At 50.5% G+C, this 23,969-nt stretch overlaps 7 protein-coding genes across 18 annotated transcripts; 4 read left to right on the top strand and 3 right to left on the bottom strand.

Annotated features, from left to right (window-relative positions):
- Positions 1-264: 264 nt before the first annotated feature.
- Positions 265-971, bottom strand: LOC121600236 (probable prefoldin subunit 6). The gene is made up of 3 exons (XM_041928661.1): positions 877-971; positions 676-776; positions 265-581 (listed from the first exon to the last, which is right to left on the bottom strand). Exons 1-3 carry the CDS (start codon positions 947-949, stop codon positions 372-374), a joined length of 384 nt encoding a protein of 127 aa, XP_041784595.1. The 5' UTR covers positions 950-971; the 3' UTR covers positions 265-371.
- LOC121600235 (haloacid dehalogenase-like hydrolase domain-containing protein 2) lies at positions 904-23,873 on the bottom strand. 3 transcript variants are annotated; one of them, XM_041928660.1, is made up of 4 exons: positions 23,528-23,873; positions 22,928-23,453; positions 22,664-22,866; positions 904-1,154 (listed from the first exon to the last, which is right to left on the bottom strand). In XM_041928660.1, exons 1-3 carry the CDS (start codon positions 23,623-23,625, stop codon positions 22,690-22,692), a joined length of 801 nt encoding a protein of 266 aa, XP_041784594.1. In that variant the 5' UTR covers positions 23,626-23,873; the 3' UTR covers positions 904-1,154; positions 22,664-22,689. The 3 variants fall into 3 exon arrangements, with proteins under 3 accessions (XP_041784594.1, XP_041784591.1, XP_041784593.1); XM_041928657.1 differs by having other exon boundaries at positions 904-1,122; XM_041928659.1 differs by lacking the exon at positions 904-1,154 and adding an exon at positions 22,381-22,467.
- Positions 1,618-13,976, top strand: LOC121600228. 10 transcript variants are annotated; one of them, XM_041928644.1, is made up of 8 exons: positions 1,618-1,697; positions 5,480-6,080; positions 9,046-9,519; positions 9,596-9,898; positions 9,975-10,562; positions 10,635-10,741; positions 10,816-10,872; positions 10,943-13,976. In XM_041928644.1, the coding sequence occupies exons 2-8, from the start codon at positions 5,942-5,944 to the stop codon at positions 13,292-13,294; spliced, it is 4,020 nt and encodes a 1,339-aa protein (XP_041784578.1). In that variant the 5' UTR covers positions 1,618-1,697; positions 5,480-5,941; the 3' UTR covers positions 13,295-13,976. The 10 variants fall into 10 exon arrangements, with proteins under 10 accessions (XP_041784578.1, XP_041784575.1, XP_041784580.1 ...); XM_041928641.1 differs by having other exon boundaries at positions 1,684-1,742; XM_041928646.1 differs by having other exon boundaries at positions 1,693-1,717.
- On the top strand, positions 15,116-17,329 carry LOC121600237 (leucine-rich repeat-containing protein 1). The gene is made up of 3 exons (XM_041928662.1): positions 15,116-15,760; positions 15,832-16,468; positions 16,805-17,329. Exons 1-3 carry the CDS (start codon positions 15,412-15,414, stop codon positions 16,923-16,925), a joined length of 1,107 nt encoding a protein of 368 aa, XP_041784596.1. The 5' UTR covers positions 15,116-15,411; the 3' UTR covers positions 16,926-17,329.
- LOC121600231 (alpha-amylase A-like) lies at positions 16,776-18,558 on the bottom strand. The gene is made up of 2 exons (XM_041928654.1): positions 17,062-18,558; positions 16,776-16,966 (listed from the first exon to the last, which is right to left on the bottom strand). Exons 1-2 carry the CDS (start codon positions 18,556-18,558, stop codon positions 16,955-16,957), a joined length of 1,509 nt encoding a protein of 502 aa, XP_041784588.1. The 3' UTR covers positions 16,776-16,954.
- Positions 19,334-21,291, top strand: LOC121600230 (histone acetyltransferase KAT8-like). Its single transcript, XM_041928653.1, has 2 exons — positions 19,334-19,743; positions 19,815-21,291. Exons 1-2 carry the CDS (start codon positions 19,477-19,479, stop codon positions 21,210-21,212), a joined length of 1,665 nt encoding a protein of 554 aa, XP_041784587.1. The 5' UTR covers positions 19,334-19,476; the 3' UTR covers positions 21,213-21,291.
- LOC121600234 (NIF3-like protein 1) lies at positions 21,291-22,658 on the top strand. Its single transcript, XM_041928656.1, has 2 exons — positions 21,291-21,651; positions 21,714-22,658. Exons 1-2 carry the CDS (start codon positions 21,461-21,463, stop codon positions 22,423-22,425), a joined length of 903 nt encoding a protein of 300 aa, XP_041784590.1. The 5' UTR covers positions 21,291-21,460; the 3' UTR covers positions 22,426-22,658.
- Positions 23,874-23,969: the final 96 nt, after the last annotated feature.

The following is a 23,969-nucleotide window of genomic DNA, read 5'->3' as shown; positions in this document are numbered from 1 at the left end:
GCACACATCACGCTACAGCGATGTAAACAAATGCCGGTGCGGGATGGGAGAAATGCGTTTTATTCGCTTTTTCAATGATTCAGTGGAAGTTTTATTAGAATCCGCAACGAAAGCGAACCCCACATGGATGCAAAATGCACGAAAGACCATCCCCTCCTGCGCACGTGACCTTCTTTCTGCAAAGTTAAATCAATATATGACCCACATCGCGCCTCGAGCCGTTGTTTACGCGACCTAACAAATTAACATGGAAAAGAGAGCTGGTTCGATAGCTCAAGCCAGAAGATGGTGCGTGCCCGATTTATTCCGGAAAATGATTGCAATGGTTAGCGTGCTGGATGATATCTGATATCTGCAACGGTCGTGCGACACTACTGCTTTGCTATCGCCATCTGGCTCTGGTACTGCATCTGCAGCTTCTGCAGGTTCGCACGGTACTTGTCCTGCTTCGCTTCCAGCTGCGTAATGTTCTCCCCGCACCGCTTCAGCTCCTTCGTGATGTACTCGATGCGCTTGCCGACGTTTTGCTTGCTCTCCTCGAGATCCTGCTTCACCAGCACTGGGCCGTACAGTTTGTACACCTGCAAGCGGCCGCCGCCGTGTGTGGGAGTAAAGAAAAGGGGAACCATCTGGTTAAAAACGAGTCGGTTGGGGACGCACTCCATCATTGCCTACCGTGTTGGTTGGCTTCAGCATTTGCAGCTCCTCCAGAATGCTCTTATTTTCGAAGTACTGCCCATCGAGCTGCTGCTGCGTTTGCACAAGCTTCGAGAACTCTATAAAAGGAAACGAAATGGTGCTGGCGGTCAGTGGCGGACGGCCCGGCTACGAGCACATGGTGCATTCCTCCCCAGATTCAACCCCCAGAGAGCTTACCTCGCTGCGTGTCCTTGAAGTTTTTCAGCTCCGCTTCGAGTTTACGCTGCAGCACGGCGACTTCCTTGTCCATTTTGTAGGAAGATTGGGCGACGTTTCTGAACCAGCAGCAGGGCAATCGCGTGCGAGGGATCGTGGGATTTTGGGTCCTTTTTGGTTCTCTGTTTTCGTTGTGCACCAATTTGACAGGCGAATGACAGTTCACAATCCAACCAAGGTACGCATAGGGGATGGTGTGCTTTCGCCCTAAGGTGAGAAATAATTCTCACTCGAGTGTTCTAAATTTGAATTTTTACCATCATTTTTGCATTTAAAACACATTTTGAAAAGGATTTGTTGCGTATTCTATATTCTTTTTGTTAAATCGCACGAATGTATCTCTGTTCACTTAAAACACACGTAAAAGCTTTTGTGATTGCAAAACAATGTTAATAGAGAAAGGTATCTTTACTTCATTTTTCATTTGAAGGACATTTCTCAAGAATTATTTAAAAAAAAAAACATCTTTCTAGTGAAATCAGGTAGAGAATCTAAGCATGAAGGAAGTACTTAAACATACCACTACAGCCGTAAACAGCGCTAAAAATGACGAAAGAATAAGTATTCCGAAGAAATTCTTCGCCAACTACCACTTTGTACTACACACACGCGCACACAAACACACTCAACACTCACACGCCCGATGATTTGCTCACCTCGCCGCGTGTGTGATGGTGTGCGGCTCACGTTCGCATGCACGTTAGATAACATACGGCGAGGTAGGAGAGCACGCGCTAGAAACGGCCGCGACTCTCGCGCCAGAGTCATCTAATGTCATGAAGGTATCGGACGTGTTTTCTCGGTAGCTAAGCGATAGAGCGGGCACGGTATTTGGAACCATAATACAGACAGTAGAAGCAGCATCGATACCAGCACCGTATCCTTCGCAAAACGCAAAAGTGCCGGAAGAGGCAATGTGCTTCGTCTCGTGATATTATTTTGACCGTTGGGTTAAAACTGCGGAATTATGTGTGTGTGTGTGTTTTTGGTGTTCGTGTGACTGTTCAAGCATTGGTGGAAAATGTTGAAAACACTACCAACTAGAGATGGCGGCCGAAAGTCTAGCAGCGGCAGTGTGAACGGTTGTGAAAATGCAAAGAAAACTGCCGGCTCTCTAGCGGTCGTGTGCTCGCGGTTTATGTCACCTTCGCCGTAGTGATTGTGTAACCCAAAATGTGACTTTCGGTGTCACACATTAGTTGGAAGAACATTCAAGACGTGCGAGAACACGACGATGAAGGAGGGGGATACTAATTTCCATCCTCCCGGACTCGTGTATCAGGAAATGGGAGAACGAACGGCAAACTGAATGAAGCAATCGATTTTCCAACTTTGTGAAATACCTGAGACATCGGAATGTTTTCCTCATTTTCCTTATTTTCACCCCGCCTACTTCGGCAAAATACTCCCCCTTCTATGGGAAGATACTGGGAGGACTTGTTTATACAGCATTTCGCTCATCTGTGCGGCCTATTGCAGAGCCCAGACCGGGCGGGAGGGCTGATTGCAATCGCCGATACTGATCAGAAAACAAGCTTCCTGCTGCCCCGGCTCTACTATCCCCTGCACCATCACCAGCATTAAAGATGGTGGTACAAAGGTCTGGGCAAAATGGTCTTCCACTCCCCGCCTGCTGCGATGGGCGCTTTTGTTGTGCCGGGGAGAGGACTTGCTTGCTGCGATGTTGCAATAACATTTGACCGACTGAAAAGGGGTAGGGGAGAAAAACATAACCCGCGCCGGAAGAGAAGCGATTGCCGAAGATGTGTGTGAAATGTTTAAAAAACGGACCTGCTGCAATTCCTGCTGCAACTGCATTTAAAGCGCGTTTAGCAGCCACGCGGTATTACATTGTTGTACAATTGATAAGTGATTGGTGGTGGTGGTGGTCGGAGGGTTGTTTGTTTTCCGTCCGTTTTGCAATGTCGTGTAATGGTGCGAGCAAATCGAACGTTTGCTGCGGTAGGATGTAAATTAACAGAGCAAGCGAAGAGAGGTACAAACGCAGCCCCACGGCGGCAGTGAGGCAGTGTTTTTCCATTCCCTTTTGGTGTGGCGCTGAGGTTAGATTGTTCTGGCACATTTCCCCCCGGCTGGCGCTACTTCCAGTGGAAAAGCCCTATACTTTGATAGAACGTTTGGTTGCGTGTGCGAGCGACCATTGCCCACACCATTGTGTTGGTGGTGGTGGTATGAGAGAAAACTGTGCGGAGAGAGTGCGGAAGGAGAGCGAAGGGAGGGTTGGGGAAGAATGCATTTTCCCGACCCGTTATTACATAACAGCTGATCTCGTGCATAACACATTCTCGCCCCTTTCTCTCTCTTTCTCTCTTTCTCTCTTACAGCCTTACTATCTCACTCGCTTGTCTGCTCTTTCTCACACACAGTCACAAACACACACACTCATATGCATATGCTCATTTGGCTAGCAGTTTGCTCTCTATCGCTCTTTCCGTGTCGTTCTTGAGCGAGCACATTGACTTTCCCGGCCTTTGAGAAGATGGGAGGGCGGTTGGGAGAGAATTGAATTTTCCCATTCATCGTAGTATTAGTAGTAGTAGTGGAAGCTTTCCATACGGTGGCCAATGTTTTTCTTCGATTTACTCACACAACCACGCACCCATCAACACGGTTACCGGAGCCGGAGAAAATGCGTGTTTTGTCATTCGTCAGTTTGCCGTTACCGTTACATACTTGGATTATTTTCAATCCGGCACTCGAGGCGGAGAAGAAAACGCGCAAAAGAACTTTCTTGAAGGTTTTAACGGTTTCTTTTTATTGCACCGTACGACAAAATTCACCGACAAAAAAAGACGTGTAAATCGTGCTGCGAACCAACTGCACCAACTGGTCGAAGCAGGCCTACTTTTCCCACCGTACCTTAGAGGGATATCCCTTGTGAGCGAACAGGAAGTCGAACATCGATTGCAAACATCGGCCGACCTTACCTTGCACCCACATTGCTCCAATCCTCTGTTTCTGCAACAAAAAAAAAGCACGAACAACGAAAAAAGCTAGCGGAACGAGCTAGAAGGATGGCGAGGAATTGATTGCTTAATTTATCCCAACCCCGAGTGTGTGTGTAAGAAAAGAAAAGAAAAAAAACACCCAATCACAAAGAGAACACATTTCGCAATTGCAGATATACACACACACACACACACGTATACAGGCAGCAAATGCGTTCCTCGTCATGCCGTTTTGCCCGTATGCACCACTGCAGCTTGCTTCAAACGAAGAAAACGTTTTTCTTAGGCGAGTGGCAACCCTCTAAGTGCATATTTTTGGCAATCTCATGCACTTGCAGCGAGGTGCACCCGAGAGGACGGTGAGCATTCCCGGCGATCGAGAGTAGTTGTAGCTGCGCGATCGGTGAAGAATGTAACTGCTTCTCTTCCCCACTCACTCACTCGAGGCCAAACAAACAATGTAGCTGTGATATACTTAATGTAGTTGTGCTGATGGTGATGCTGTTTGAATGAACTGAACACAGTGCATCCGCGTTCTAAGTTCGCGCAACCAACAAAAGCACGTGAGTTTGCGGAGCTGTCATCATCATTATCATCCTCATGATCCGTCGCTAGGAAGGGGGTGAGGGAGCGCCCACTCTGCTCTGATTATGCAACGCGAGAACGGCGCAAGGGAAGGGACCCTGAAAGGTGCGCGGCCGCGCGCATCCATCGTTATCGACGGGCTTAAGAGAGTGTCGCGGCGGTTGCTTGAGGCGTACAGGGCGGGTGCAGCCGCTGTACAGATAGCGACATTTTAAGATATGTATTACTAGCCGTGTTAGAGCAAGCACACACACACACACACACACACATAAAGTCACATACAGACAGACAGAGGCAAGACAGATAGAGGTATTGCTGGTCTCTCATGCGCTCCTATGTGAAACTTTGGTTCACGATCGGCTTGAGAGACTCTTTTTTGGTGTGATTCCGCGTGTGTGCGAGATGAGTCGATCGGTAGCAGGCAGCATCGGCGATCGTGCGATCACACATAGGAAGGGAAGGGAAGCATCCCTCCCATCGGAAAGAAACTACAAATAGAACCATGAACTAGTGCGGGAGAGAGCGTGGTAATGGCAGGCAGGGGAGGTGTCTTGTGAGAGAGTGTTCTTTTTCCCCGCGGCCTGCAAAGTGGCGAAAGAAAGAAAAGTGACGAAAACAACCGCCAGTTGCACGATTGCCGGACGCGAATTGCCCAAGGATGCGAGGTTTTTGTGGTGTAGGAAACGTTGTGCAGAGTTGTGTATTTATGTGCATCGAAACGAAGAAGACGGCGCACGTATGTACCACCCGGTGACTGATTATCTAAGACGTCGAGGGAAACGATCACGATTTGATTGGTTGGAGAAATCAATCATTGGGCCACAAAGCGTGGAATACGATGGATTGGTGCATGGTGTAAAGTGAAAGACGATCTTATCCAAAGATCCGATGATCTAGAGAAGATCCTCGAGTCTAGCTAGTGCCTAGTAGAGGATGTTCTTAATGTGTTTCTTGTGAATCTGTGCTTATATTCGTATGAATATCATTGTGTCTTTACTCTTCCATTCCAGAATCATAACTAGTTTCGAGTGTACATGTGAGTGTGTGAGTGTGTACGTTTGTAAGTTAACCAGAGAGAAAGAGTAGTAGTGTTCTAGAAGCTAGCCTGACCATCCCTTTCGAACTCCACCTATCAACGCTACCAATAACTCCACCGAAACACCAACTCTGGTGACCCAAAACATCTCCAAAACCGTGCAATAGTGTACATGCCACCCGATCCCCCTTTTCCCGTACGAGCAATTCCAGACCGAAACCCTCCGATCGAGCTTTGAATGATTCTATCCGATCACGAACCGCAAGCCGACAGCACACACCGTTCAAGATAGCACCATAAACTGTCCGGAACAGTGCGAGAAGACCCGTGTTACCGTTACCCAGCGAAAGGAGAAAAGTAACGAGAGCGAGAGCCCTAAGAAGCCCACCGGCACCAGTTTGAAGGACACCTCGGCAGGGTCGTCCCCAGAGAGGCGATGGCGAAGGGTGCAAAAAGGAAGACCAAATGGGTGTCCTTGTCGCTGGCCAACGCAAACACCAAAACCTCGAATGCGACCGGCTCGGATAGCGAACAGACGCAGGTCCACCACCACCAGCAACAGCACCATGGAGAAGGTAAGTGTAGCGGGAGGAGTAGCCACAGCCACAGTACGCAGTTTTGACAGGAATCAAATGTCCCCGGCAGGTTCCCTCCGAGCGGTTTGCTCGAAACGCATGTCGCATGTCGCCTCTGGTGCGTAGGAATGTCGCACGCAGTCGCTTCCAGAAATAACGTACCGAGCGAGTTGATGGCGAGTTTTCGTTGTTTTGTTGTGTTGTCTGCCTTCTTTCTGTCCTCTCTCGGTCGGTGATGGTGGGGCGGTAGTACCGCGTGTACATCACATGGTTTTCGACAATTGCGTGACAGCTAGCGCACACGCCGGTGGCTCCGAAGTGTTTGACGCAAAGATGGAGATGCTTCTAGCGATCCTGAGGGAGAGTTTGGAGATGTTGGAGCATTCAACTATGCGCTAACTGAATTCTGAAACACGAATGGAGGGCACACTTCGTTGTGGAAGCGAACTCCTAGAACAGTTAAAGACATCTTCCCAACTCATCGCACATCGTAGCGAGAGAAATGATCCAACACGCAAATAGAAATGCTGTTAATCCAAGAAGGCACAGTCCACACCGTCTGGAATCTTCGGTTTGCATCTTCCTTTTGCTGTCGCTTGCGCGTTATTTCCAGTGCGCCTGCCACTTCCTTCGTCCGTTACAGCGGTTTGTTTGTGCTGCTAATTATCTACCGCATTTCGAATGCTCTTCGCTAGAGACGATAGTGCTCCACTTCCTCGTCAATATCGGGTCCGTCTTTATGCACCGAGCTCATTATGATACACTTTCTAATCAAGAGCACACTGGGTCCACTGGCTGAGTCCAGGCACCGAAGGTCGATGGTTTGAAGCCTAGCGGGAGTCATCACACCTGATTTCAAGAGTGCAGATGGCACCGAAGGCACATGTACCGGAGAGCACATGGTGCCGGTCGGGCCCTATCGATGATAAGATATGGTAGGCCTCTTTACGGGAACGGGACGCCATGGCGAGAAACCCCTGACGCACTCTTCCATCCATCAAGCAACCGGTAACTTCCTCGTACAATGGTGATCTTCTTGGGATTTGTTGTCCTCTTCTTCACACAAGGAGTTCCTTAAAGCGACAAGCAAACACACACGGGTCGAGGGTTTGTGCATATCAGCATGCGTTATGCTTATCTAGAAGCGAAAAAAAAGTAAGTCAAATGAACTTCCTCGCAAGATAGCTGCAGCGTACCTTACCAGCCCCGTTGAGTAGGCAAATCAGACCCGGAGTTGATTAAATAAACGCCCGGACATGTCTTTTTCCCCATTTTTGTTTTCTTCGGGTCTTCTCGCATACAACCGGCCAGTGATGGGAGTTTCTTCACGCTACCAAGCGGTTACATCAGCCCAAAACGTTTTCTCCCATAATCGTTTATTCTTTGCTGATCTTTTTTCTATGGTTCTTGCAATAATAATCGGGGCGTCCTCCACAACCCTGGACCAGAATGGCAGGGAAAGGGTCGTGTTCTCTCTGCGTCTCGTTTTTAACTGCTAATTACCTCGCATTCCGTTCCGTTCCATCGAGCTTACATAAGAGGACCGTTTGGCGGCGATGTGGGTCAGGTGTCTCGTGATTGTGAAGTTTGTCTATTTTTTGTTCTCCCCCCCCCCCCTCTTCCTCTTGTCCGGCCTGTCGGGAGGAATTTCCTCCCACTTCGCCGTGTACAGAATACACAAGCCGGACAGCGAGCTCTGGTGGCGCTTTTCTGCCGGTATTTTTGCAATCGATTGGAAGAATTTTTGAACGCCGGCCAAAAAAGACCGGACTGCTGTGAGCTCTCGTGCACGACATATTGAATATGCACATAAGCAGTAGCTCTTCACTGGCCCGATAGTCAAATGGGTTTGCTTTTTGTTGCAACATGTATGAGTTCTATTGCTTTTTACAGTGGAATTCACTTCTTTAGATGGAGCGAATAAAGGAAGCAACAAACTTCTCGATCGTTTAGGAGAAAAGAAACTTCTTACAAGATTCAATCCACCGATCAATTGCATCATTCGGCCGTTTGTCTAAATGCACACGCGCGCATTGGCATTATGTAAAGTTGGCAAATAAACCCACCCGCGTGTGTTGTTCGCGGCTTTAAAAATATGTTTACACTCGCCCGCACCAGCTCGGCAAAAGTAACCAAAATGTGGCCGTTCTCCGCCGTGGCGGCCGCCGCCGAACGCGCAAACAACTGCAAAGCACCGAGCACCGCTCAGTGCGCCAGTACACCTTCACCGATCGGTCGGTCACATGATGGCGCGTTGTAGCTGCCGCGGCTTCCCTCTGGCAAAGGAGCCAGCCCGTCGTCAACGGCAACCCACAGTGTCTTGGGTCGCACGCTTTTCTTTCTCCTCCCGGTATCAGCAGCAGCAGCAGCATCAGCATGCCATGCCAAACAGCAGTGGGCAGTGTTGTGTGCGGTGTGTGTAAGTTGCAATTTCGCTGCGATGAGTTTCGCTTTCGGCCAACAACAGCAACGGTGCGGGTGAGGAAGTTCGGGCCTGGGGGCTGAAGTGATATTGGGAACACCGAGTGGCGGCGGCGCACCGAGAAACACTATTTTTGGTGACGCAAGGACTGCGCGCGGGAACCGAGCGAGCAAAAACGTGGCGCGTGACACATCGCACACCCGCCATGCCGATTCCGAACACGCGGACACACATTGGTGGGACATTTTGCTTTTGTTTGTGTGTGTGTGCTTCTTTCAGTTCTCTTCAAAAACGGCATAGCAAGGGTAAAAATAGCGTTACGCTTTACGCTGCTTTCCGTTGCCAAAATTGTACAATTTGTGGTTCGTTGGGAATGTGTGCAACGGGCGGGTCGGGACGCGATTGTAGTGTAGTTGTACGTTTTATATCTGCAATGTTTCAAACGTCACCTTGAATGCGACTACGTCAATAGCAATGGGGCGAACAACAACAATGGATGTGTGTTAATTATTCTTTACGTTCTTTTTTTTTCGTCCGACACAGGACACAGGCACAAAATGCACAATGGCGCTACTAGTCTAGCTGCAAAGGTTGGAAAAGAGTTTGCACCTAGAACTGATGTAATAATAGAGGAGCAGCAGCAGCAGCAGCAGAAGGAAATGCAAGGAAATGAGCGAGTGCAGGAGCAAAGTGGGAATCGAACCGACACCAGCACCGGCAGCGACTGTGTGGCAGGTTCGGAACGACGTCCCATCGGTTCCTACCATAGACGTCGACCTCCTCCGTACAACAACTCGCGAACCAGCTGGAGCGGAGGAGCGGCATCTACCGGATCGAACAATGGTCGCAGCGGCCATTACCACCGTAACGGTTACTATGGTAATGGGGGTGGATATTATGGCGCGGGCAAACGGTCGCACTACGAGCACTACCCACGACGGCAGCAAACTTCGGCCAGCACGAACAGAACGACCTCCGGCGAGGGAGGAGAAACAGGAGGAACTACGATTAACGACGGTATGGGGAGACACAGGCGAAAGCAGCATCTCAACAAGACACGATTTAACTTAATCTTATTTCCCCCAAAAAACAGATGAGTACACCCGAATAACAACCCCGCGACAGGACGTGCTCTTCAAGAAGGGCTACCTGTCCCGTCCGAAGCCTTCGGTCGCGACGGCCAGTACGTCGAACACGGGCTCCAGCTCGATCGCGGCCACCACTAGCGAGGGCAGCGATGGGGGCAACGGAGGCAGCAACAGCATTTCCACGACGGAATCCATCACGTCCGAGTACGGTGGGTCGTATGCGGCCGACGGCAGCCAGCTGATTGACTATTCCTATCCGTGCATTCCGTGCGGCTACTTCACGGAGACGGGCGTACTTGTGATGAATGGTAAGAGGATCTTTCGTTCACTTCCCAAGATCCCAAGATCCCAAGATTACTAACGCAATCTATTCCACATCGACAGGTTTTGCTGTAGACAACAATGGCTTTTCGTACTTTAACGGTGGCCAGACGTACATCTACCCACCGAACTACAACAACTGCCAACCGTCACCGCCGACAGACACGACGTCCGCCGGGGACCAAACGACGGATTCGATGCTTTACGCAAATGACAATGCAACGGACGAAACGAACGCGAACGAATCGACTGATCTGCTGGATGGATCGTCTCCGAACCATGCGCCACCGGTCGGTGATGTTGAGGCTGTGGCGCAGTACGAAAGCAATACAGCTGCCGTTGTCGCTTACGGTGAGTGCGGTGACACCGCCGGTGATGGTCAGTTCTACGCGAACGGTGCCCTTCCCACGCTGGAGCAGGTGCCGGAAGAGATCATTCCGAACGGCGAACCACAGCTGGCCGGGGAGCTGGTGGCCGCTGATGCTGCTGCTGCTACTACTGCTGGCGCAGTGTGTGACGTGCAGGAGCCGCAGGACTACTCGGAGAATGGGTTCTTCCCGTACACGAATGGGTACGATTTCGCTCAGTTCTACAATTCGCTTTGCTATCCCAACTGGTTCATGGAACAGTGCCGCATGTATGATGATGCTGGTAAGTCGAAATCACTCCCGCAGAGTGTTGTTTTGGAAAGTACTCTAACTCTATCTTCGTCCTCCGTGTTAGGTCTACCATTATACTGCGGTGGCGAATACGCTATGACAAATGAGGAGGTCTACGGACATCAGCCGAGCTTTAAGAAGCGCAAAAAGCGGTTCCGTACCTTTGAGGAGGTGAGGATAAGAGCTAACCCAGTAGTGCAATTCAGTATAATAATTGGTTATTTCTTTGTGCCTTTTTTCTATAGATGCCGGCAGTAAACGGTAACTCTTATGACGTTGGAAACGCCACATCTGCAATGGTGGTATGTGTAGGCAGCAAAAACACACAAAAAGTGAAGATTGATCTAACACACAATGTCTCATTTCTTGCAGCTTGAACCCAACGCTACCGGTAGCGAGACTACCGAATGTGTGCCAGAAAGCCAAGTTCCTTCTAAAGATGCGCCTCTTCAGTCGTATCAACTAAATGCCGACGTGCAGGAGTTCCAACCTGCTGCACTGCCGGTGGCCAACTCACTTCCAAACGCCGCCAAGATTGGAGACGTCTGTACCACGTCGAATGACAAAGTGGATCATCACAGCACCAAGCCAGGCAACGCTCAACCAGTGGCGAGAAATCGACATCCAGTAGCACCAAAAGCTTCAAAATCTACGTCCAAAGTAGTAGCGGCCGTGCCTGCTGCTGCCCATGCTGCCGTTACTTCAGAGTCAGCTACAGCACCAAACCCATCTCCAGTGCCAGTTGGTGGAAAGCCAACGTCCAGCAAAGCTAACCGCAAGAAGGATTTGATCGAGTCGACGCTTGCCTTCGCCGCCCAGAATATTGATCTCACGCGCCCGAAAGCGGCTGCATCGGTGTCCCACGAGAGCGACCTGTGCTGGACCACCATCGATCGGAATGGCCGGAAGAAGCGTGTTGCATCGGAGCTGCCGGAGCAGGAGGCGGTCACTGCGCCTGGAGCGGAGAAAGAATCTGCTGCGGAAGAACGCGCAAACACGAAACATACGAACGGCGACACAGTGCAGCAAGTTGCACCGACACAAGCTGCGCCTACTACGGTAGAATGTGCCACGGTGCCGGACGCGAACGGTAACCGGGAGCAGCCAACTAAGAGTAAGAAAAAGACACACAAGCACAAAAGACAGCAGCTCCGGAAGTCGGTGGGCAACTTCAACAAGCAACCGCTGGAAGGATTTCAGCTAATCGAGCCGGAATTTTCGTCCTCGGCGGCGGGACACCGCCGTGGACGAAGTGGTGATAAGGCAGGACGTGCTGAAACGATCACGCCGAAAGCTAGCAATGAAGAGGTAACACAGAATGTTGAAGTCAGCAATGAGAAGCAACCGTCCTCGGACGGCCCGGAGCAAGGTACGGCATCATGTGAGGGAGCTTCTCGCGTTGATGAAGAGGTTGCAGAGGTTGCAACTACAAACGCCGTGTATTGTGATAGGGAAAGTGATGGTGTGCCAGCCGAAGTATCGCCCACGGAAGAGAATGTTGCGTTGCAGGTAGAGGAAGTAATCGCTCAAAAAGTCATCCCTTCGCTAGCCGTTGCTGTTGCGGTGGAGGAGAAAACTAATCTAAACGAGACTGAGACTGAAATGCACCACCAACAAACGATGTCTGTGGACGTTGAGCAACTGGAAGACAAGGAACAGGAGCCGGAACTTGAAGTTATCGCCGAAGGAGTGATTGAGGAGAGCAAAAATGACTCCAAACCGTTTGCTCAGGAACCTGAAGTGGTGGAAGAGATGTTGAACCATGTTGCCGAGGGAGCAGTTGAGATTTTACAGGAGCCAACCGAGCCTGACACCACACAGACTAATCATTGCGTAGAGGAACTCACAGTTCCGAATGATCTCGAGGAGTCCAGCGCAGTTTTGTCTCACCCGGTCGAACAGCACCAAACAATGGACGTCCAGCTGACGATCGACACGCACGTGCTTACCAGTGCTGCCAAACAGCTGACGATGAGTTCCGTCACCAGCCCCAAATTGCCCACACTCGAAGAGGACGAAACGGAGGAGCAAGCTGACGGGGCGAATGATGGCATTGGATCGGAGGGTGACGACGCGCGTCCCAAGCGTGGTAGTGTCTCCGGCGCTGGATACACCGAAAGCATCGACTCGGGTCTACAGAGCCCGGCGCCGTGCGGTGGAGTTGCCTCGCCTGAAACCTCGTCCATGGTGAGCTCAATCGAAAGCCAACCGACCAGCGGCGAATCAGGCCAGTCCGCTCTGACCCAGGTGGTAGGTTCGTGGCTGTTGCGAAAGCTGGAAGTGCACGAGACCGAGGAGCTGTTTGTACTGCCGAGCAATCCGCTGCTGATTCAGCGTCTCGAGCGATTCCATCAGCTGCAGCGCCGCGAACGCCGCGAGCGACTTCGGGGAGCGATCACGTCCGAGTCGGAGGGGGATGAAGAGGAAGAGTACGATCTCGAGGGAGAGGACACGGACAGTGACTACATGAGCGATGGACAAGGAAGGCTAGATCGCACACAGTCTGACGACGCCAACAGCTCGCAGCCGGGATCGCCGCTTAACTCCACCCAGCAAGAAGGTGCTGACGTTGCGCCGAAAACTCTGCCCAATGATGCGGGGACACTGTTGGTCGGGCTGGATGAAGGCAAGCGACAGGCACCAGCCGTTCATGCCAACGGGGAACACAAATCCGCAGCAATGGTGCATCGGGCGGCCGACTCAAAGCGCTGCTCGATCATGTAGGGTTCGGCTTAACATGACGCAGCCAGCCGACACGCTCATCATCCTCACATTATACATACACGTTACGCGCGATGATAACCTGAGCAGCCTGTCATCCCCCACGAAACTCACACGTGACACACCGCTCATTGCCTTTTTCCTTCATGCTGAGATATTTCGTAAGAAGTTTGATCTAAGATTTTCATAATCATGCAATTAGGTTGTTAAACACGGTACTAATAGTAGAAGAAAGAAAAGGAAAGTAGCAGACACACAGCAGCACATAATCCTCAAAGGGGAAACATGCACCCGACAGTACACCGTCACCCACTGTCGACCGAATGTGTGTGTGTGTGTGAGTGAGCTTTCCGATACAACGATATCAAATTGCGAATCGCGATGCGGCGATACGGTTAATGTTATTCGTAAATTAGTATACTATGGCACTCGTACTATAATCGTACTCACCCCGCCCCTACAGCGTTCGTTCACCGTAGAGCTGCTAACTGTTAATAAACAGAGCTTCACGAAAAAAAGAAGAAGGTTTAAAAAAAGAGAACTAAAATGCACTTCCGTTACGGGGAGGTGGGGTTAAACATAAAAGGATCGTCGGATGAGCGCTCTTCTTCTGGCGCTAACTCATGCTGTTGTTGTTTTATTCGCCGCAACATACAAAATAATCAATTTTTAGATTCTTTCTGCATTCATTAGACAGTTTTTCTTTGTTTTTTTTTTGTTTTCTAGAAGAAGGAGCACCCAATGCTCTCGTTCTCGCCTAAAAACACTCGATTAAAGCGCATTGTTTAATGCACATTGTTGAACGTAATTCTTGCTAGAGGATATATAACTATTAATAATAACGAATAAATGAGTTGCATGCCTGCAAAAGCAAGCAATTTAAACGCTGCAGATGTAACTGCAGTAGGAAATAAATTAATATAAAAAAAAACAGCAGAAAAAAACAAACACAAAATGCCACAATAAAACTGAATAAACATTGAAAAAGAAACACATCAAACAGTTTCCAGTTTGACGTTGCAAATGATGACCACCGCCAACGCCGAATTTGTCCACTTAGTGTGTCTTGAGTTCAATGCTGACGAGCCCAGCAATTAACCCATTGAACTCATTGTCACGGTATGACCCACGGAGATGCATCGAAAATAAATAACCTCATAAATCACGAAACGTGCTGAACGGTTGTAACCCTCTCTTTCGCCCATCGGGCTGCCTGCCTATCCTTGACCTATAATGCAGCATGATGCCACTGGTTCTGCCCGTCCCGACATCAGCTGGTAAAGGTTATGTTCAGAATGTTCATGCTCCACTCGTTCTCCCGTCCGCACAAGTAGGCGCACCGAGAGCACCACAGCCACTCATGCTCAACAAAATAAACATCACCAGCTGTGATATAAAGGACATGGCACAGACATACACAGGGATCGACGTTGCATAGACACACGATCGTGCTCGGTTTGTGTAATTTCGTGCATGATAAAAATAACTCCCGGCTTGACCATTAAACCCCGTTCGGCCGACCGACCTCCCGTGTACCACCGAAAATTGCGCCATGTTTTTTTTTTTTCGCGTTCAAATCATCATTCGGGTAGGTTTTATTTTAGTTTTTCATCTCGTTAAAGGGGCAGTGTGAAAGGGGGTTAGACGGCCACCCCATACTATCGGATCGTGCGTCATGACGCAGGTGTGTCTGTATGGGTTGAGATTTCTCACACTCAGCAAGCATTGGTTGAGATAGACAGAGAGAGAAAAAGTGAGAAAGGGAGCAAAACAACACACAACTGATCGTGCACACTTGCATCAGCCGAGTTGACCGCAGCACGTTATGGAGATGGGGAGGGGCTGATGATGGTGGTTTTGTTTTGATGTAATTGTGTTTTTAATTTTTCCCTTTTCGTTATTTTTAAAAATTTGGCGCATGTGCTAAGCGCCCCCACGGACGCGATCTTGTGGCCAGTCGATTCTACTATACCGCGAAGCAAAGTCGAGCGTGAACAGCGAAAAGGAGGCAGACCGATCGTTACGTGTGCTGTGTTTGTTTGTTGGACCAAAGTGGTGAATTTATTTACATTCCACAATCGTTTGATTTGTTGCAACACAAAATTGATCAAGTAAAACCAATGGAAGGCGATTTCAGAAGCATTATGCACCTAAGCTATCGCGATTATCGCTCCATCCCGGAGGGTTTGCGCGGCCAGGGCAGTGAGGAGATTTCCGAAATTTATCTGAAAGAAAATCTCATCCACACCTTGCCCGATTGGTTCTTCGTGGAGATGTGCCATTTGCGGTTTCTGTGCCTCGCGGGCAATATGATCGAATCGCTGCCGAACCAGATCGGCCGCTTCGAGTGTCTGGAAACGCTCGATCTGTCGGAGAATTCCCTTCACCGGTTGCCGCACACGGTGGGACGGTTGAAGCAGTTAACCAAGCTGCTGCTGAACGGAAACTATCTCCATCAACTGCCTGCTGGTATGTTCACATAGTGCTCTGTTCATACGAAACTTGCCATTGCCTTATAGCGTTTTTCCGCTACTTTCCAGAACTAGGCCAACTACGCAAGCTGGAGGTGCTGGAAATTCGCAAAAATCGTCTCACAAACATTCCCCTCCAGCTGTCACAGTGCGTCGCGCTGGAAGATCTCCTGATGGACGACAATCCCGGGCTGGTGTCCGTGCCGACGCGGCTCTTCAATCTGCCCCGGTTGACGTACGTGTCCGCGGAACGTTGCAACTTGTTTCAGCTCCCGTTCTACACCAACACAACCACACTCACATTTGCACTGCTGTTCAGCAACAACCGTAGCCTAACGCACTGTCCACTGGCACTGGAGCGCTTCGCTCCGCCCGATTACGATGCGCTCGAGGACAAGGTGAAGCGAATCCGAAACCCTTCCTGCTATCGACAGCTCGTTTGTAAAGCGGTACCGTATCTGTTGAACTTTCCGTCGGAGTTGGCGTATGTGAGTGATCGTAAAAAGGTGGGAACTGCTCCAAACTCCTTGCTAGCGACAGCGTTGCGCGTGGTTTCCCGGTGTCGAGTACGGTTGGATGTTTTGGAGCGGCTTGGTTTGCCACAGTGCCTTACCACCCGTTTGCTTCAAGGACCAGTAGCCTACTGTGCCAGTGTACCATGTGAGAAGGAAATTTTCATCGAAGCAGTCGTCGCGCTGGTTAAGAGGTGAGTGAACGCTAGACGCAGCCTCGGGGTTGTAAGGGACACCATGCGTCTCCACCGAGTTTGGAACGATCGAGCACGTGCTTCAAGCAGTAATTCATTCTACTAAACCGCTTCGTTCTATTGAGAATTGGTAATCCCGCTACGAATCAAGTTCCCCCCAATAACACAACCAACCTCAACCCACGGCTGATAACAATTGCCTCCGTAGGGTCGTCTCTTATCGCTCACAATTTCACAATCTTATCATTAGCAACCGTTCTGCACCCACCTTGGGAAGTTCGCGTTTATTAATTTCAAGTTGGTTTTGTTTTCTGCTTCAATTGTATTTATTTGCAGGAAGGAATATGCGCGAAATTTTGTACTTAGTGTCTTGTTCTGCTCGAAGATTTGCGTGGACCGTTGGTTCCAGTACAACTGTGACACGTACGAGGAGCTGCCGTGGGAAATTCCCGTCTAAAGCGTCGTCATACTGCGATCAGTACAGCCTTACAGCCGAGACTACGATACAGAGAATTGGAGAAGCGTGAAAAAAGTGGTTTAGTTAGATTCGATTTCACACCCGGCCATCAGACCTCATTCGGCAACACACTTACCTCACTGTGGATCGCAATCACACCGTCCTCCGCGTTGGCTCGGATAGAAATCGAAGCGAACCCGTTCGGCTCTACAATCACCTGCAGCCCGGTGCACGTTTCGCCCTCGCGAGCACCCGAAATCACATCACAGTAGATACCGGCTGGCAGCCCCGTCTGCAAGATCACGTTCATGTCGAACGGTTCGTTGTTGAACGCCACAAAGCCGACGTTCCCGCGGGCAAACGCGATCTGGTTGTTGCCATTGTCCCACCAGTGCTGCAGCGGCGTACCCCAGGCAAGGTTGCGGAAGTGGATCATGCTGTACATCTGGCGCCACCGGTGCTCGCACACCCAGCCGCCGCCGCACGTCTTGTCCGGATTGATGATGGGCGACAGCAGGTTGCCCTGCGCATCGGACGGCGGGCCCTGGTCAAAGTCGGTGAACGCGAACGAGCTCATGATGCGCAGCTGGCCGTACGGATACGCGGCCGCAAACGCGGTGGCCATCTTGTACGGTTTGGGCTGTTTGTACGTGAGAATACCATAGTTACCGCGCTGATTGTCGTGATTGTCCACGAACACGAACGCATCGCGGGACGCCAGCAGGCCCCACGCTTCGCCAAAGTTCGACAGCCAGCGGAGCGCGTCATTTCCACCGAAGGCACGACCAAGATAGTGCGAGAACATAAACTCCGTCACTGTGCCGAGGAACGTGTACTCAAACTTGCGAACCACTTCGTGCGCCCCCATATCGATGACTTCCTGCGCGAGGAATGCGCGCGATCCCGGCGCAAACCCGTACGCAGTGTTGAGGTTGTTGAGCCGTCCGAAGATCACCGCCAGATCGGCGGGCCACATGTGTTTGGCCGCATCCACGCGGAATCCGGCCACTCCGAGCTCGATCAGATGGTTCAGGAAGTCAACGACACGGTCACGCACCCACGGCACCGCCTGGTTCAGATCGTGCAGTCCCACCAGCTCACAGTTCCGGATCTGCTCCGCATTGCCCCAATCGTTGATGGCACACGGTGGGTTAAAGTCGGGCCATCCGAACGGTACCGCCGGGAACTGACGGTCCGAGGGAATGGCCGTGGAACTTCCCGTACCGATCGCTGGCTCGACGGGTTGCGTCGCTCCCATGTGGTTGATGATGATGTCCACGTACAGACGCACGCCCGCCGCATTGCAGCGCCGCGACATGTCCGCAAACTCAGCCTCCGAGCCCGATCGCGTGTCCAGCTTGAAGGAAATTGGCTGATACCGTTCCCACCACGGCCGAGATCCATCGGCCAGTCGAATGACGATGTTCTCGTTCACTGGAGACAGCTGCACACCGCCGTACCCTTTGGGCCCCAGGAAGCGCTCACACTCGTCCGCAATGTCGCTCCATTTCCACTCGAACAGATGCACGATCGTGCTGTGGCCGCGGACAAAGTGGGGATCGTGCTGAGCGGCTACCGGGCGACCGGTTAGGGCTAGCAGCAGGATCGGTGCTAGGCGCACTAAAAGCTTCATTTTTCAAAGGGAAGGACACCAATTTAACGACAACCCGACAGTGGGGCACTGGACCAATAGGTGCGGATTGCATTCATTTTATAGCTTCTGGCCGACCAAATCAGTTGATGGGAAAGCAATGTTTGGGTGGGCGATTGTTTTATCGTTCAACGTTACATGATACGACGGGGGGTGCTGATAGCGTGCTGTTGTTCGGTCGAGAGGTGTGAGCTTGTGCGACAAGCAAACCAGTTCCAGTAGAGATTAGTTATCTCCCATTTTGCGTGTGTTATGCTCAGTATGAATGGAGTTTAAAAAGAACAAAAAGCCAAATAACAAATAGCCGAAATATTGTGTTATTGCAAAGCATGTACGTAAAGTCAAAATTCAAAGTTATTTTCGATAAGCGAACACAGTATTTTGGTGTGATTAGCAAGGTTTTGAGCGAAATTTACCACAAACTGGTGTCCAATAACCTTTTTTTAAATTCCACTGATGGGTGAGAAGGATAATGGCAAATTTGATTCAAATAAAAATCGCTCAGACTATCATGATAACACAAAAGATCAGGATTTAAATTTGGTGCCACAGAAAGCAAAACAGAGCCATTTGCGAAATAATTTGTGTAAAAGAAAATAAATAAATATCTCCTTACATAAACCAACCGAACTTTTAAGCGCACCCACCGGCCATTTCTAGAACTTTAATTCGAGCATCCCGTTCGAGCAGTTTTCGAGCAGCGCATCAAAAACCCAAACAAAAACCACACACAAAGCTGTGGCTGGCAACACTGCCCTCAAGTGACATTTTCATACCCAAGCAAGCGGCAGCGGAGTCGCAGTTTTGGCGAGGGCATTTTCGTGCGGAAAAACACGTCATTCTATCGATTTTTCAACCCGCGAGCGGTGGAAAACGCATTCCAGTGTACGTTCCGCGAACATGGTTTCGCAAAAATCGCTGCGAGCCAACGCGGACAGCGAGAAGGAAAACAAAACGAACGCGGCGTCGTCGCCGTCAAGCGGTACGGGCGGCGGTGGTGGTGGTGGTGGTGGTAGCGGCAATACACATGCAGGAGACGGCAGCACTGCTGCTACCGCTGCTGCTAGTTCCAAACAAACGAAAGATAAACCCGCTTCCGACACGCAGTCCGGGCCGGATGGAGTAAGTTCCAGTGCGGCCGGTTCGCCGGATGCCAGTGGCGGGGAGGTAAGCACAACAAGCGGAAAAGCTTCTTCCTATACAAAAGCTAAACTGAGGTTTTGTGTTTGTTTTTGTAGGGCAACAAAGATGAGCTGGTTATTGGAGAGGAGTACATGGTACAGCGGCAGGATGGTTCGTGGCATTTGGCACAGTTGATACAATCGCGACAGAATCCCTCGGACCCGAAGCAGCTGGAGTACTACATCCACTACGAAGGTCTCAACCGGCGGCTAGATCAATGGGTGACGCGGGATCGAATATCGAGCGAAAGCATGCCGGGCGGCAGTCCGACCGGTGTTGGCGATCGCTCCACCAGCACGTCCATTCCACCGAACGCGTCCGGCGAAGGAGCGACGGCGAGGAAAAGTCCACTCGGATCGAACACAGCCAATGCGAAGGATCGCTTCAGCGGGCTGAAGCCGGGCTCGAAGGAAGCCGGCACGCTGCTAATGGGCGGAGCGGATCACATCGCATCCAGCCTGGACGGTGGCGATACGGATCGCAAGATCACGCGCAACCAGAAGCGACGCCACGATGAGATCAATCACGTGCAGAAAACGTACGCCGACATGGACCCGACCACGGCGGCCCTGGAAAAGGAGCACGAAGCGATCACGAAGGTGAAGTACATCGACAAGCTGCGCATCGGGAAGTACGAGATCGACACGTGGTACTTTTCGCCGTACCCGGAAGAGTACGGCAAAGTCGGCACGATGTACGTGTGCGAGTACTGTCTGCGGTATATGCGGCTGGCCAAAACGCTGAAGGAGCACAAGGCCGTCTGCACAAGACGGCAGCCACCGGGCAGCGAGATCTACCGGAAGGGCACACTGTCCATTTTTGAAATCGACGGCAAGGACCACCGGTTCTACTGCCAGACGCTTTGTCTGATGGCGAAGCTGTTCCTCGACCACAAAACGCTTTACTACGATGTGGACCCGTTCTACTTCTACGTGCTGTGCGAGATCGACCGCGAAGGGCAGCATATCGTGGGGTACTTCTCCAAGGAGAAGGAATCGCCCGAGGGCAACAATGTCGCGTGCATTCTCATACTGCCGCCCTACCAGCGCAAGGGCTACGGCAAGCTGCTGATCGGGTTCAGTTACGAACTGTCACGACTGGAGGGAGTGATCGGCAGTCCGGAAAAGCCGCTTTCCGATCTGGGCAAGCTGAGCTATCGCAGCTACTGGGCGTACACGCTGCTGAAGCTGATCAAGGACTACCGGACGACGACGATAAAGGAGCTGAGCGAGCTGTCCGGCATCACGCCGGACGATATCATCTACACGCTGCAGTCGATGAACATGGTCAAGTACTGGAAGGGCCAGCACGTGATTTGCGTGACGATGAAGCAGATCCAGGAGCATCTGCAGATGCCACAGTTTAAGAAGCCGAAGCTGATGGTGGACCCGGCGTACCTCAAGTGGACGCCCCAGAAGCGCAACAACCCAGCGAAGCAGATAAAGAAAAATTAGCTTTAACGCGTCATGCGGTGTGGGAGCGGTGAACGATTTTTATGGTGAACAATTAAAACTAGAATCATGTAGCTCCCAACGAAATCGTTCGTGTTTGAATATTGTATACACCTTGCGCCTGCACGGTCTGATGACAGATGTCATCAATGGGGGGAAAAACAAAAACATTGCATTTTCTTTCCTTACAACCGGCATTTACAAAGAGTAACAGAGTAATTTTGCCATTTAATCAATAAGAATCGTGTTGAATGTTATTGAAAACCTGCTCGACCATCCTTTTCCATCGGAATATCTTGAAGTTTAGTCAACAGTCCTTCAAGACACGTGCAATGGCAACGCTTTCGGAGGTCGTCGCTAAGCTGAGTGAGTTCGCACCGGAAAACCTGGCGGAAAAGTGGGACAATGTAGGCTTACTGGTGGAGCCGAGGAATAATAAAAGGTAAGATGGAACGCCAAAGGAGTCCCTTATATCTTACATTTTGCATCTTTTGTTGCTCTTAGTTCCATTACCAACATCCTTCTAACGATCGATCTGACGGAAGCGGTAGTAGCGGAGGCACGGGAAACCGGCGCCCAAATGATCATCTCCTACCATCCGCCGATCTTTGCACCGCTCAAGCGACTCACCCAAGCGTCGTGGAAGGAGCGCATTGTGATCGATTGCATCCGTCACGATATAGCGATCTATTCCCCTCACACGAGCTGGGACAACGTGACCAACGGGGTGAACGATTGGCTAGCGGACTCGCTTCCCCATGCCGATTCGCGACCGATCCTGGAGAATCCGATCAACGCGGCTTACGGTGCTGGTCGGCTGTGTACCGTGAAAGGTGAACCTCTTTCGGAACGGGATGCCGTTCAGCAGATTGTGAAGCACACGGCAATGGACTGTGCCATGGTGAGCTTTGCATCGAGCGGGGACAATACCCGCAAGGTGCAAACGTACGCCGTTTGTGCCGGATCGGGCGCAAGTGTGCTGAAGGGCGTGAAGGCCGACATGTACATTACGGGGGAAATGTCGCACCACGAGGTGCTGGAGGCGACGAGCAATGGCACGTGTGTGGTGCTGCTTGGCCACAGCAACTCGGAGCGTGGCTATCTGAGCGTGTTCAAGGATATTTTAAGCAAACGGCTGAGCGGTGGTGTTACGGTTAACGTGTCGAGCAGCGATAGAGATCCGATGAAGCTGGCATTGCGAGAAAATGCAAACTAAACGAGGGTCTCTTTCCTTCGCAGCGGGTTTTTCAGAAGAATGCTATGTTTGAGAATCGATTGGTCGAATAAAAAGGAACATTTGGAAAAAAAAATCTTTAGGATTAACTATTTGAGGACTACATGATGAGATGGTTTCGGAGGTCTCTCTACGATGATAAATTCGCCTAATATTCACTGCCTTCGTGCATTTTTTCAAGATTGCTTCAATAAATATTCTACTAAGGGTTATGACTTACAAGAAATTCCTCCGCTCCATCTAAAGTTACTGTTCCGCTGAACTGGAGATAATGTGCTGCACCACATCACTGAACGTTGGGAAGATTCCACTGACCGCGGGGCGATCTTCGTCGGTGTATTTTTCCGGTTGATATTTCCCCGTCTCCACCAGATAGCCCTTCATTCCGATGCGCATTGCACCGAGACAATCATCATTCGGATCCTGTAATATAGCGAAAACGGCATTACTTTCTGAGGCTTTTTCAAATCCACCTGATACATACATCCCCGATCATGACGCACTCGGCCACATCGATGCCATCCGGCAGGGCAGAGCGGAAAAAGTATTCGTTCGGTTTGCCAATACACACTGCCGGCACGCCCGTACTATACTCCAGCCCTTTCACAAAGCACCCAGGGCCGAGTGCGATCCCATCCTTCGCTTTGTAGTAACGTCCTTCATGTACGGCCACCAGCTGAACTTGCTGCTTGACGCTTCGCTGGTGCAGCACACGGAACGCTTCGTTCAGATGCTCGTAGCAGAACCGTTCCGGCGCCAGCCCAACCACGACCGAGTCGAGCGCACGTTTCGGATCGTTCGGTGGCATATCGGTCCGGGCATCGTCCGTCAGCAGGTAGTACGGGTTGAGGTTGTTTCTCCTCACGTACTCGGCCGCCGCCCCTAGCGAACCGTAAATCTCATCCCGCTGCAGTTCGAATCCTATTTTACGTAACCGATCGTACAGCGAGCCGACACTTTCCTTCGTCGTGTTGGTAACGAATTTCACTTGTACACCATGCTGTCGAAGCCTGCGGAGAAATGCAGAGAGCTGTTAATACGAGAAATTGTGGATGAAAATCTGAAAAACGGTGTGCCCTCTTACCTTTTCAGCGCTTCCACTGCTCCCACGGTAGGCTGATCGTCCACGTGTAACGTTCCGCTGAGATCAATCAAAGCTAATTTCACACGCAGCACAGCCATTTGCGTTGTGGGACGGTGAAAAGGGCCGAAAAAGAATATAAACCAACAAACGAGGCACTTTGCCGGAAAGTCCAAAATTTGGTTAATGTTTTCATTTGAAATTCGGTTCTGGTCGTTGTTTGACAGCAATGTCAACGGTGCGTTTTCAACTGGCAACACTGGCGTTATTCGGACCAAATTCAGAGTTTATCAATTCAAATTCAGAGTTTATCGCACTCCAAAAACTTATTTTTCTGTTTTGGTGTATCAAATTGCTCTAAAGTGAACTTAAACACATAATAAAGAACACAAAAGCATACTCTTTTCATGGATTTTATTCCGAACCTATATAAACCTTGGTCAGT

The sequence above is a fragment of the Anopheles merus genome, chromosome 3L (assembly GCF_017562075.2).
Source record: "Anopheles merus strain MAF chromosome 3L, AmerM5.1, whole genome shotgun sequence".
Lineage (NCBI taxonomy): Eukaryota > Metazoa > Arthropoda > Insecta > Diptera > Culicidae > Anopheles > Anopheles merus.
This window is presented reverse-complemented; position numbering and strand designations above follow the sequence as displayed.